Source organism: Rattus rattus, chromosome 1 (assembly GCF_011064425.1).
Source record: "Rattus rattus isolate New Zealand chromosome 1, Rrattus_CSIRO_v1, whole genome shotgun sequence".
Classification (NCBI taxonomy): domain Eukaryota; kingdom Metazoa; phylum Chordata; class Mammalia; order Rodentia; family Muridae; genus Rattus; species Rattus rattus.
In genome coordinates, this window is record NC_046154.1 from 271,083,668 (window position 1) to 271,097,979 (window position 14,312).

Consider the following 14,312-nt stretch of genomic DNA (forward strand, 5'->3'; position numbering starts at 1 on the left):
CAGTCTTCGGTATGAGTACTAACCCCACTGTTTCACCCTTGTACCCCGAACTAAATCATGCATTTGCCAGTACGTGGCTTACTGCACCCATTGTAGATTTGTTCAGGAAAAGTGCAAGAGAGAAGAGTTCATAAGCATGTGGTCAGTAGTTCCTCTCAGAGTTAGCGCTTCCCAGCTGACAAGCCCCTCGTGAGTCTTGTCAAGCAAAATCTATGCCATGATGCTTAGTCCCTGTTGCAGGATATTTGGTCACACCATAAACCCCAGGATTGTGTTATTTACTGAAGGAAGCTACCTCTAGTTGTGGTGTGACTCAGCCTTAGCACACACCTTTATTTCTTCTGTCTGGAATACAGACACGACCTTAGTATTCACACCTTTAATCCCAAACAGGGAAGGAAAAGTTAGTTTGTAAAAGGGGAGCACCCGTATTTGAAAATGACTTCTAGTTGAGCGGCAGACCAAGTGACACATCGGAGAAAAGATTTGACAGAATAGGATCTGCCCAACTCTCATGAGGAGAGGAAAGGGGAGCTACTTCAGGGAGCAGCACAGAGAAAGCGAGAAGAGGCAGTTTTACCAGGAGAGTTTTACAGAGATGGGTTGAAGAGAAACACGTTAGACACAGGTGAAGACAGAGGAACCAGAGGATGAGAAGGAGCCAGAGGATTCGAACAGATTGACTGAGATAGTTTGAGGTCGAGCAGAGCAATTCAAGAGGAGCTGAGAGAAGCCAGTTTGAGTCCGTCAGCATGGAGAGGAGTTTGACCCAGAAGAGCTGAGTTGAACCTGCCAGTCAGAGATCCGGAAGAACTAGGAAGGGGTGAAAGTATTCAGCTGTAAGTTTCAGAGGCTGAAAACACTTAGACCTAGGTAAGATTGTATGGAGCTAGAACCTTCCAGACTAGGTGTAGGTTAGCAGACTGTGGCAATAAGTCTTTGAGGCAACAATTATTACAGGAGAATAAAAGCTACTTTTACAAGTCCTCACTTTACCGACACTTTAAATGTCCTCTGCACAATCCCAGGATCTTATAGAGAAACAGCCCAAGATCATAGATGCTTAGCTAAATGGCTCAGGTCAGAAGAGCAGACGATGGCGGCAACCAGATTTTTCTAAGCCCCCATCCAATGCCTCTCTGCTCCCCAGCAGTGCCCCATCAAGAACTACTCACACACATTCATGCTTGTGCATGAATACCCACACTGTGCCACAGCTGGTTTCACACACCTTGTCATTTAACTCGTACTTTCCACACCCAAGAAGGGATGTGGTGGTTTTTTGTTTTTTCAATTAAAACACTGTGGTTCAAGATGAAAGCTACAAATTCTGTCATCAAATTTTACTCTAAAATTAATTTTTTTTTTCGCTTTTCTTTTTTTCGGAGCTGGGGACCGAACTCAGGGCCTTGTGCTTGCTAGGCAAGCGCTCTACCACTGAGCTAAATCCCCAACCCCTAAAATTAATTTTAAGACCACATCTGAACCACTAGGACATTTAAAGGCTCTTTTTCTTCTCTTGCCCTCTTCTCAAAACCCGCACTGAGGATTTGACAGTGTTCCTGATGGGCATTCTTGTGTAACCCTGGTGATTTCCCTCTTCCTGTCTCTACTTTTTCCTTTTTCCTTTCCTTTCTTTTCCTTTCCTTGCCTCTACTTTCCTTTCCTTTTTTAACTTTAACCCTCGCTCACAGCCACCCCTTCCCACAATCCTCTCCCCCCACCCCCAGCCTGCCACCATGAAAGGCACTTCTCTGGGTCCTGTGGGATTAGCAGAGTCTCAGCTCTCACTTCCTAAGGCCCAGCTATAGGTCTCCCCTCAACAGCCCACCTTTCTCCCTTCCAGTAGTGAGCAAGAGGAAACACAGACACGGGAAGGTCTTGTAAATTGCTTCAATGAAAGAGAGTCGATCTCCTTGGAGCCCATCTGAAAAGGCAACAGTGCCCAGAGGAACAGCCCTGGCGTTAAGTCCCTGAGCACCCAGGATGACCACTTTTAGTAGAAGTCTTTGTGCATGTTTTTCCTTGTCTGCTGGGAGCGTTGTCTACTTTGACCACAGCTAGCTTCTGGTTGGTTTGTTTTCCTGGCCTCTCGGGTTCCTGTCTCTTTTCTTCCCTAGGTTTGGTTCTTGACCTCATCTCATCTGTAGACCAAGGACTGGTATCTTCCATGGTAGACTGTACTCTGTTGTCGATCGCCTTGATCCTGGCTTCCTCCATGGCTCCGATACGCACCTGTTCCCTGGCCTTGGCACACTCCTGCTCCTTGGTCCTGACATACTCCTGCTCCTTGGCACTGACGTACTGCTGCTCTTTGGCCCTGACATACTCCTGTGCCTTGGCCCTGACACAGTCGTGTGTCCTGGCTCTGGCATGAGCTTGTTCCCTGGCTCTGGTACGAGCCTGTTCCCTGGCCTTGGAACGCACTAGGTCCTTAGCTCTAGACCTGGCCCTTGTCCTTGCCCTTGACCTGGCTCTTGACCTGATGCTTGACCGGGCGCTTGACCGGGCGCTTGACCGGGCCCTTGAGCTGGCTCTTGACCTAGCCCTTGACCTGGCCCTTGACCGGGCCCTTGACCTGGCCCTTGACCTGGCCCTTGAGCTGGCCCTTGAGCTGGCCCTTGATCTGACCATTGATCTGGCCAATGATCTGGCCCTCCTGGACCTTGCCTTCAAAGCCCTGGCCTTGCGTCTCCAGACTTCTCTGGCCTTCTTGGCCGCCTTGCGACGCGAGCGGGGCCTGAGTGGTCTTGGGGATTTGAGCACAGTCTTCCCATGAGAGTGGCTGCCCAGTGTCAACCGGGATCGTGGCGCCTTTCTCCTAGGCTTTGAAATTTTCCAGACCCTGAAGTAGCCTGCAGCGTCGCTGCCACTGACCCTCAGGAGCGTGTATTTCTCCGACCTGGTGGAGTCCCCCGCTTGGTGAGAGGAGATCTTCCTGCGCACTTCGTAGCCGGCGTTTCCCAGCTCCTTCTTGAGTGCAGCCAGAGTCAGGCGCTGGTGGCCAGCAATGGCCCTGAGCAGCAGCTGGGACACTCTGAGCACGGACTGTGCACCCCGCCTGACCGGCGTCCTCAGGGCTCTCTCCACAGGCTGCTGGATCTGGATAGTAAGTTCTGCGCCTTGGGATTCCCCAGTGGGCTGGGCGGCCTCAGCCATGGCCCCGCTTCCCCCCCAGCCGCGGGGCCACCCGCTTTGATCTGGCCTCTGGCTTCAGCTGGTGTGGGGTTCTGGGGCGCCTACGTCACAAAGCCTCCACCCTGACTCGGTGCTTGTGCTTGCGTCCTGGTTGAAAGGCAGATGTAGCTCACTGCTTTCCTTTGACCTCTGCTCCATCCCAACACTTCACACCTGCATGTATCTAACAATGGCCAGTGTAACCATCACCTCCATGGGTTTGTTCCTGGCTGGTTCTTGCTGAAAATGTGAATATTTGGAAAGAATATATACTTTGAAGAAATTAAGGAAGACCTATTTAGAAAGATAAGACTAAGGGGAAGACAAGAATGAACAAATGAAATGACTGCAAAGAAAACTATTTCTTCAGTCCTCACAGAAAACAAAAACCAAAAACAAATAAACAAAACCAAAACCAAAAAATCCCCCATTCAACTCTTTTTTTTTTTTTTTTTTTTTTTGGTTCTTTTTTTTAGCTGGGGAAAATTTCCCTAAGGAAAATAAAGAGAACACTCTTTTTTTTTTTTTTTTTTAAATTCTGTCTTCTTCTTGTGCTGTTTTGTTCCTGGACATATTTGTGCTGAGAAGCCCCCATGTCCTAGAAAAATGTGTTTTCAGGGAATTTTAGCATGTGCCAAGCAAGGGTCTGAATAGGATAACCTCAGGAAGATAGGGCCAGAGGCCTGTGTAGGAGGTAGAGGGAGCCTCAGGAGGCTGGTAGACTCCCGAACTACAGTGACTGGGAAATCTCTTTTCCAGAGAAAGCTGAGGAGGAACAAGCTACACCTCGAGCAACCAACCCAGGAAGGAACACAAGTGGCCTCAGACCAGAGAAACACAGGTCAAAACAGTTCAGCCCAGGAGGTTTAGTGGCGCTGCCATTTCAGAAGGGGACTTGTCTTCTGCTCCCCTTCAAGACGGGGCACGTCTTCTGCCCTTCTTTCTGGAGTCATTGCCTGGTGAAAGCACCGGTTGGCTCATAAGAACAGCTGTTACCCTGGTACTGTCCCAGGTCAGGGAGAGCCGTAAAAGGCTCTTCGAGCATCTAAAACGGAACATCCCGCCTCATACTTAGGGCTCTTAGCTTGTAGAGCCTGAGTGGCAGAATAGTTTGGGCTACAAAGCAAGACCCTGTCTCAAGCCTTCAAGCAACCAAAGAATCTTCCAGAGGGAAAGCAGTGGAAACAGACTTAAGCATCAAAGAGCAAAGGGTGCGTAGGATAAGGCCAGAGACTGCAGAGGCCAAAAGGAACACAGAGAAATGGCAGGTGGAGAGCTGGGGGAGGTGGACACTGGAAGAAAGAGCAGAATTCATAAGCAAAGCAGGCTCCTATATATGTTTGGATGCCTGGTCCTAGTTTGCATTGCTATTTTGGGAGACTGTGGGATCTTTAGGATATGGAAGCTGACTGGAGAAATGGAGTCTGGGGTAGGGAACAGGACATTGCAGATTATATAACCATCATCCTATTGATCTCTCTGCTTCCTGGTCCTCTGGGATGAGAAAGTTCTTGCCCCATCCACACTGTAATGAGCTCTACTGCATCTTCCCCACTATGATGCTATACACTTTCAAGTCGAACTTCCTCCCTTAAGCTGTGCCAAGTCCAAGAAGAGTAAATAGTGCAGAAAATTAACCCAAGAAATGGGGCTACTGCCCTGAAAAAACATGTCCGTGTGGTGTATAAGCCCTGAACTTATTTGCACAAGGAATGCAGAAGAGTTTGCAAGCTAGGAAAGACCTCACATGCTCTAGGGAAGGATTAGTGGGCCAATACGATAATCATGCCAATCGTACTGTGGACAGTAAAGGTTTGAACATTCCAGAAGGGAGCGCCATCTCTACCTGGATATAAGCAAAAGGCTGTTCTTATTGTTGGGGCGAGGCTGAATTCAAAGGTAATGGATTAATATGTTTAGTGGAGGACATTTCAAGAAAGCCTACGGATTAGTGATTGTTCAATATTCCTAGCCATATTTACAGTGACAAAGAGCAGACGGTGGAGCAGAAGGATGCGAATCGCCATTCCTGACCTCAAACTATACTACAGAGCAACAGTGATCAAAACAGCATGGTATCAGTACAAAGACTGGCAGGTAGATCAATAGAAGAGGATTGAAGACCCAGAAATAAAACCACACACTTATGGACACTTGATCTTTGACAAAGAAGCCAAAAATATACAATGGAGAAAAGAAAGCACCTACAACATATGGTTCTGGTCTAACTTGAAGTTTCTATGTAGGAAAACGAAAATAAATACATATTTGTCACCTTGCACAAAGCTCAAGTCCAAGTTGATCAAGGACCCCACTATAAAACGAGATACACTGAATCTAATAGAAGAGAAAGTGGGAAAGAGTTTCAAACTCATTGGCACAGGGGGAAATTCCCCAAACAGAACTCCAATGTGAGCCAATGTGAGGCTTTAAGAGCAAGAATTGATAAATGGGACCTCATAAAATTGGAAAGCTTTTTTTTTTTTCCGGAGCTGGGGACCGAACCCAGGGCCTTGTGCTTGCTAGGCAAGCGCTCTACCACTGAGCTAAATCCCCAACCCCCATGGAAAGCTTTTGTAAGGCAAAGGACATAGTCAATAAGACAAACCAGCAACCAACAGATTGGGAAAAAATTTTTCACTAACCCCACATCTGACAGAGGGCTAATATCTGATATATACAAAGAACTCAAGAAGGTTGACCATCCAGAGATTCAAATAATCATATTTAAAAAATGGGATACAGAGCTAAATAAATAATTCTCATCAGAGGAATCTCAAATGGCTGAGAAGCACTTAAAGAAATGTTCAAAGTCCTTAGTAATCAGGGAAATGCAAATCAAAACGACCCTGAGATTCTACCTCACACCAGGGAGAATGGCTAAGATTAAAAACTCAGGTGACAGCACATGCTGGTGAGGATGTGGACAAAGAAGAACACTCCTCCATTGTTGGTGGGATTGCAAGCTGGTACAACCACTCTGGAAATCAATCTGGAGGTTCCGCAGAAAATTGGAAATAGATCTACCTAAAGACCCAGCTACACCACTCTTGGGTATATACCCAAAAGATGTCCCACCAGGCCACAGGGGCACATGCTCCACTATGCTCATAGTGGCCTTATTTGTAATAGCCAGAAGCTAGAAACAACCCAGATGTCCCACAATGGAAGAATGGGATACAGAAAATGTGGTTCATTTACACAATGGAATACTACTCAGCTATTAAGAATGAGGACATCATGAGTTTTGCAGGAAAATGGATGGAAATAGAAAATACCATCCTGAGTGAGGTAACTCAGACCCAAAAGGACATGCATGGTATATTCTCACTAATAAGCAGATATTAGCCAAAAAAGTAGACACAGGACTCAGAAGGTCAAGCTGAAGGACCCAAGTGAGGATGTCTCAATCTCACTTGGGAGGGAGAAGAAAGCAGTCACAGGGGGAGGGCAGAGGGAGGGACCTGGGCAGAAGAGGAGACAGGGATGGGAAGGGGGAACATGATCAGATATTGGGGAGATGGCAGGACTGAAGCTCTGAGGGCCAGCAGAAAGAACGGAATCAGGCATCTGAGGTAGGAGGTGGGGGGACCTTCTAGAATGTACCAGAGACCTGGGAGGTGAGACTCTCAGGACTCAAAGGGAGGAACCTTGGATGAAGTGCTCTATAGTGGGAAGGGGGAACTTGTAGAGTCCACCCCCAGTAAAGACACAGGGCATCAAGTGGAGGGATGGGGTTGCTATTCTATAGTCAAAAGCTCTTAACCAGAATTGTTTCTGTATGAAGGAACTGCAGGGACAAAAATTGAGGAGAATGAGAGAAAGAGGTCCAGTAACAGGCCCTAATTGGGGTCCATGCTGTGGTGTGCTAGCATGGCTGCCCTCTGTGAGGCCCAACAAGCAGCTCAAAGAGTCGGATGCAGATACTAGCATGCAAACAATGGACAGAAACTGGGGACCCCTGTGGTTGAATTGGGGAAAAGCTGGAAGAAGCTGAGGAGGAGGGTGACCCCATGGGAAGACCAGCAGTCTCAACTAACCTGGACTCCCAAGATCTCTCAGACACTGAGCCACCAACCAGGCAGCATACACCAGCTGATATGAGGTCGCCAGCACATACAGCAGAGGACTGCTAGGTTTGGCTTTAGTCAGAGAAGACGCACCTAATCCTTGAGAGACTTGAGGCCCCAGTGAGTGGGGAGATCTGGTGGGGTGGGAGTTGGGGGGGTGGGGACATCCTCTTGGAGATGGGGGAGGGGGGAGGAGGTGTGGGAGGGGGTCTGGAGGGGGTGTGCAGACCAGGAGAAGGATGAAGTCTGGACTGTTAAAAAAGGATTAAAGAATAAAAAATAAATATATTAAAAAAACAAGAGTTTCTATTTCCTGTCACTGCTTTCTACAATTTTGTTTCATATGTTGGTTGCTTAGATTTTCTTTCATTCACATTTTTTTGAAATTTGTTTATATTTGCAATTTATCATTTGCAAATTTTCAAACACACACACACACACACACACACATGAGGCTTTCATGAGTGTCCCTTATTCTATATCAACAGTAATTTCTAATATGTTTTGATATCTGTGGTTGGTCTTCGACTACCTCTCATTCACTTTTTAACCCCCTCCTTCCTCCTTTTCCCCTTACTTACCTGTTTTATAATGTGCATACCGATAACCTTCTCTCCAATCTATCAACTGCACTTTCTTAGCTGGACATAGTGGCTTATGTCTGTAATCCCAGTATCCAGGTAGCTGAGGATCACAGTGAGTTAGAGGCTAGCCTGGGCTACATAGACAGTTTCAAGGGAGCTTGACCTACAGGATGAGAACTGTTCCAAAGAAACAACAGTTCTACCTTTCCAACTAGCACCCTACTACCACTATCCCTGAACCTTAGTGGGCACATGAATGGACACACAAATGTCTCCTACAGCAAGAGGAACCTGGGAATGCTGGGAAACTAGTGTGAATGTTACTGTCCATCTCGTTCCTAAACTGCAGCAGTAAACAGAGTCCCTAGTGAAGACAAAGCTCTTGCAAGACTAGTATAAAACAAATGAACCAAAAGAGTGCGTAAAAGTTACAACTAGAAGACAGACCAGTTCCAACAGATGTACCAATCGAAGCAAAGAAAAAGAACACACAACAGCACCCTCCCCCACCCCCCAGAACACACCCTAACCCAACAGCTTAGTCATCAAGGTAGCTGACATGTTAGAGGAAAAAAGTTCAGAGACCTACTTTAAATAAAGATCAGTGACCAAATCAAAGAAGAAAAACCAAGTCAAAAGCCATTCAGGACCTAGACAAGACAACTTCAAAAGGGAAGGAAATGGTAATTTGGAAGAGAAAAATTTAAAATATGGAGGAAAAATCAACTAGGAAATTGGAACACCGAAAAGGAGCCAGAAGGAATATTTGGAAGGGGATTGAGGCTGGAGTTAGGAGGAAAAGGAGGAAGAGGAGGAAGAGGAGGGAGGAAGAGGAGGAAGAGGAGGGGGAGGAGGAAGAGGAGGGGGAGGAGGAGGAAGAGGAGGAGGGAGATGAGGGTGGGGATTACAGTCATCAGAATATACTTTACGTATCCATGAATCTGTCAAAAAGTAAATTCAGTTTAAAAGATAATCCCAAAACAAGACTATCTGAATTCTGGCTGGCTTTTAAGGAAGACCAGTTCTTCTTAAACTGTTCCATGAAACAGCAAGAGAAGTAATATTACCAATCTCAGCTTATGAAGTCAGTATGATACTGTGATGGTTAGAGTTAATTGTCAACTTGGCAGGAGTTAGGCTTGCCTGAGAGCGGCTCCTCTGGGTGCACCTGGGAGATGTTGCTTTGATTGTGTTTATTGAGTTGGGAAGACCTACTCTGTTTTACTGCTTTCAATTCCTCGGTGACCCGGCTGAGCCAACCAGGGCTCGCTATCACCCACTTAACTTAAGATCATCAGCTGAGTGAACCTCTTCTTCTTTTTAGAATATTCATACTCAGCTTTATTGAATATTCATTCCATTGCAGCAACGAGAATTGGACCATACAATTGAAATCCATACCCTTTTCTCATTGTTTTCTTTTCTTTTTTTTTTTTTTTTTTGGCCAGGTTGTTTGCTCCTAAGAACTCTACATTTTTGATGAGAAAGGAAAAACAGTAGCTCTGTGTTAGTGTGTGCTTGTAAGCAATTCTTTAATAGAATTGTTCTCTGATTAAAATAGCCAGTTTAGGAGGGGGAAAAACCGGCTTTAGACAAGATTATTGTGTTATTGCAACGGAACAATAAAAAAAATGTAAGAACTGTAGTGCAGGGCGGGAATTAGGAGATCTGTGTGCAATTGCATGAATTGCATGGTATATTTCCATAGACATTTCTTGACCCCTGTAAGGTTACACTGACTGAAGAGGTACACAGTGTGAAGGAATCTCACAGGGAATCTGCTCCACACACAAGGTCCATTAAACTTGAAGTAGGGAATGCAAAACTATGAGTTCAGCCACAAAGTAGCATTTCAAAACTACATTGCAGACATTGTAGTCATGTCTAAACACAGGCAGACAGACACCTGGGCAAATCACAAAAATGACCAAGCAGCCTCTCTTGCAGCTAGCATGAGGGTTTGCTGCTGTTTGTTCATTAGTTCTTGCTCCATGATGTTCCCAACTCACAGATGACAATTAAGACATCCAATCATCCTGTTTCCTGACAACCCCACTTAGCACAGCACTTTTTTCCCATGTTACTGAGATAACTTCCCAGATTCCCAAGGCTCTTCTCTCTCTCTCTCTCTCTCTCTCTCTCTCTCTCTCTCTCTCTCTCCTCTCCCTCTCCCTCTCTCTCTCTCTCTCTCTCTCTCTCTCTCTCTCTCCCTCTCCTCTCTCACCCCTATGCCTCCCCTCCCCCTCTCCCTCTCCCTCTCTCGATCTCTTGTGCTCTCTCACTCTCTCATTCTCTGCTCTCTCACTATCTCTAGCTCTCGCTCTTGCTCTCGCTCTGACTGTAAGAAGCAATAGGCTCACTTCTGCTCCAAGTGCCTCCTGGTGTCTGTGGGCATCTCCACATCATCTTTTTTGCTGTCAGGCATGAGAAGGATTTTTTTCCCCTTGCTCTTCTGATCTCTGAACCCTGTTTCTGGTCTTTTCTGTCATGGGTAAGTTTCTTATTCTATGTTGCCAGCTTTTAAAATCTTTTCTTACAATGGCTTCTTAGCTTTATGACTTGTTTCTCTACTAGATTATTAGCAAATCATCTTGCATTTTAATATTTTAATATATTTTAATGTTCCCTCCAACCCATCTGAATTTTAATTTTGCAGACATATAATGGGTATGCGGGGGAGGGGGCTGGTGTTCTTTGTTATTGCAAACTAGGCTATATCAGGAATTAATTCATAATTACCATTTAAGTTATTTTACACTTGTGAGTGTTGTGTGTGGTGTGTGTGATGGTTTGTATGTGCTTGACCCAGGGAGTGGCACTATTAGGTGTGGCCTTGTTGAAAGAGGTGTGTCATTGTGGGCATGGGCTTAAAACCCTCACCCTAGCTGCCTGGAAGTCAGTCTTCCACTAGCCGCCTTCAGATGAAGACGTAGAACTCTCAGCTCTGCCTGCTCCATGCCTGCCTGGATGCTGGCCTGCTCCCACCTTGATGATTATGGACTGAACCTCTGAACCTGTAAGCCAGTCCCAATTAAACGTTGTCCTTATAGGAGTTGCCTTGGTCATAGTGTCTGTTCACAGCAGTGAAACCCTAACTAAGACAGTGTGGAAGGGTGCATACAGCATAGTATCAATGTGGAGGTCAGAGAACCTCCTACCCCCTGGGAATCAAACTCAGGTCATCGGGTTTGACAGTGGACTCCTTTACTGGCACCACCACCTCTGCAGCCTGCAGCTGTCCTTTTGATGAGGAAGGAGGGCTTCTTAGGATTCTTCCTCTCCTCTAAAGCATGCCTAGCATTGTTTATACAGAGCACACACCAGCGTAGCCATTACTCTATAACAATTTGCTTGCGTGAGAAGCCATGTTTTATTACCATTGGAGAGTCCAACGCTGCTGGAGAATGAACTAATCCTGTGGTCATTGGCACGGCAATAGAGAGTGCCATAGCTGCACGAGCTGGTGCTGGAGTGGCAAAGATGTCTAGGGACACTTGGAACATTGTTGGCTGGCACTGGCCCTTCTCTCAATCATTTAATAAAACCCAGCAGCTCCTGGTCCCTTGGTTCTGTCACTTACAGAGTTGCTGTAGGCATCTCCCTAACTAACCTCCTGAGACTCATTTAAAGTCAAAGCAAACTTCAGGCTGCTCTTAATTGATCTGAGGTAAAGCTGCCCATGGAGATTTTCCACAGTTGCAACTTCCAGGAAAGTGTAGGTAACAGACGCTAATGATGCCCTGAGAGCCTCCACTCAAGTGCCCTTCCTCCTCAGAAGGCCTACTTCCTCAGACACCAGAGAAGTGTGGAGGATAAGGAGCCTGGACTGCACAGTGAGTGGCTGGGACCCAAGGGTCTCCTCAGCCTATGCTCAGCATTACAACCCAGCCACCCTTGGGAGAAAAGTTCAAAAATACAAAGCCATTCTTGTGAGCCTAGCTAGCGGATGCCAGACAATGCCCTGTGTGATTAAAGCTCTTACCTGAGATTGTTAAATATGGGGAAAAGATGGAGTCACCTGTACCTTTCTTTCATTTACCTCAGAAAGTAGGGATGTTCATGCTCCCTGGGAAGAGAACTTTTGCAAGGAGCCTGTAAGGCTCTGTCTAGCATGTTGGGACTCTCTCCAAAAGGCTGACTAGCAGAGGAAGTATCCAGGGATCCAATTCATGATGATCCTTTACCTGTACCCTACACCAGCCAAGTCCCCTCATCATCCCTTCATTCAGAATAGATATTGTTGTGTGCCAAGCATCATGCTGGCTACTGTGGGGAAAAGAAGACTAAGGTAACAATGGCCTTTGCCTTCAGATGGGCAGCTCTTTCCAGGAGCCATCAAGGAGAAGCTAAAAACTAGCAGATCATCTTGCTGAGATGGTTCTGCCGTGGATTGTTAAAGTTAATGACATATTTGCTTCTCTAGGCAAGGCCAAGTAGATTACATTTTAGGAAAGATTCCTGCTATTAATATTCTTTTCCTGTTATTATTAAATATATATGTGAGAGTTGCTAGGTATTAGCCCACTCTTTTGAGCAGATCTCTGCAGCTCTATAGTGATGCTATATAGACAAATAGATGATGTCTTAATTCTTAATGATGATTCTATAAGAATTCCTAAAATTATATTAGTAATTATTAAGCTCTTTTATAATAGGACTGCTATTAAGTCCTCTCTGATGTCAAAACCGCCAGTCTTCAAGGGCCATCAGTTATTTGCTTCTGAGATAGCAAGAGGCACATACAACTTAGAGCATATTCCAAGAGATTGTAAAACAATTAGCCAAAGGTCATGAAAGGGGGACTAAAGATTTACTGTAGATGCAAGGATATAAGATAAAACATTTACTGGGTTTATCTAAACAAAACTTTCCTAAAACCTTGGTCATAAAAATTATGGTTTTTAACTTTCAGTGAACCAGTTGAGCTAGTGACAGATAATGAGTGTTTAGCCGGATAATTGTTCTTAATGGATGTGTATGTAAACATTCACTGTTGTAAACTTCTCATTCAATTTATGATTTGAGGTTATGTGTAAACTTTTACCGTGTGGTCATGTATTCTGAAAGATGAGTAAGTGCTGAGGACACCGATAGAGGAAGAAGTTTTTACAGAACTGAAGAACCTTTTAAGAGAGAAGAACCTTTCAGAAGAACTTTCATAGAACACTTTTTAGAGAGAACTTAGGAAAAGAAAGATTAAAATCACTTTTCAAAGTGCCACTCTTTTCTTTCTGTGACTTTGAGTAGCAGGCTGCAGAGATAGAACAAAGGCTACTTGACCTAATCCCCTGCTATGTTCCGATGAGGTCCTAAACCCCAGAGACAGCCGCTTCTGGCCTCAGAGGAACTCAGTCAGGCAGGTCAGCTACTGCAGCAAAGTGACTTCGACTTAAGACAGGTAAACATTTTATTATTACACAGCAACCCTAAATATCTTGCGAGATCAAGTCTTGCCCCTCCCTCCCCCAATGCTCTTCCCCCTTCACTACCTCAACAGGAACCAAGAAAGAAGTGCTGGGGCTGGCCCCTGACAAAAACTAGCAGGAACAAGGATTCACCCAAGGCAGTCTCCAAAAAGTATGTTAAGACCCAAAATGGAACACGGAGAAGCAGAAATGGGAGAAACGTTCAGCAATTGGAGATTATGCTCGATTTCTGAGTGGAGAGAGGGTGGATCTCAAGGGGTTAGAAGTCTAACTTTCCAATTTCTCTCCTTCACCCCCAGGCCCAGTGCCTACATCAGTTTCATTCCTTTATGTATCCATTCAATCAATTTTTTTTGTCCTAGAAACCTACAAAGTGCTAGCCACGGGTAAGCCCAGGTGAAAGTACTCAACAGTAACCAACCCAGAAAGGACTTTCGGTGTAAGGTAGCTTGTATTTTAGTGAGGGAATCAGTAAACACATAAACCAGAGGGATGATGGGCTAAAATGAGTTTGGAGAATAGAGTGCGCCAGCTTATGAAGGAGAATTAGAGGCCGATAATATAATATATATATGTATATATATATATATCATATACATATGCATACACATACATGCACATACATATACATATACATCATATACACATATGAATACATACACATACATATGCACATATATATTACACATACAAAATATATATCACATGAGCTGGGAATTTACAGCTCCTTGGTAGAAAATGTGTGTACAGCCTGTGCTCAGGATCAGGGCAAGAGAGATGGGTCAGCAGTTAAGAGTGCTTGCTGCTCAAGCTCAATACTTAGTATAAGGCTACTGTAACCAAGACTTTGACAGATCATTAAGCAACAAACATACAAATAAACAATGTTCTTAAAGCTTTAGAACACTCAGTCTCGATGGGACGCCTTTATCAAACCGTTCCCCTAAAGGCTCAGGAATCTGTGTGGAAGGGGAGGCAGAAAGGCCACAAGAGCCAACGGTGGTGACTGACTTTAAGGAAACAGTGTCTTGCAGACATGAAGGGACTGATGCATG

At 45.2% G+C, this 14,312-nt stretch overlaps 1 protein-coding gene across 1 annotated transcript; it reads right to left on the reverse strand.

The window, feature by feature from the left end:
* Positions 1-1,885: 1,885 nt before the first annotated feature.
* On the reverse strand, positions 1,886-3,214 carry LOC116890232 (testis-specific H1 histone). The gene has a single exon (XM_032890962.1). It carries the CDS (start codon positions 3,157-3,159, stop codon positions 1,966-1,968), a length of 1,194 nt encoding a protein of 397 aa, XP_032746853.1. The 5' UTR covers positions 3,160-3,214; the 3' UTR covers positions 1,886-1,965.
* Between the last annotated feature and the right edge of the window lie 11,098 nt (positions 3,215-14,312).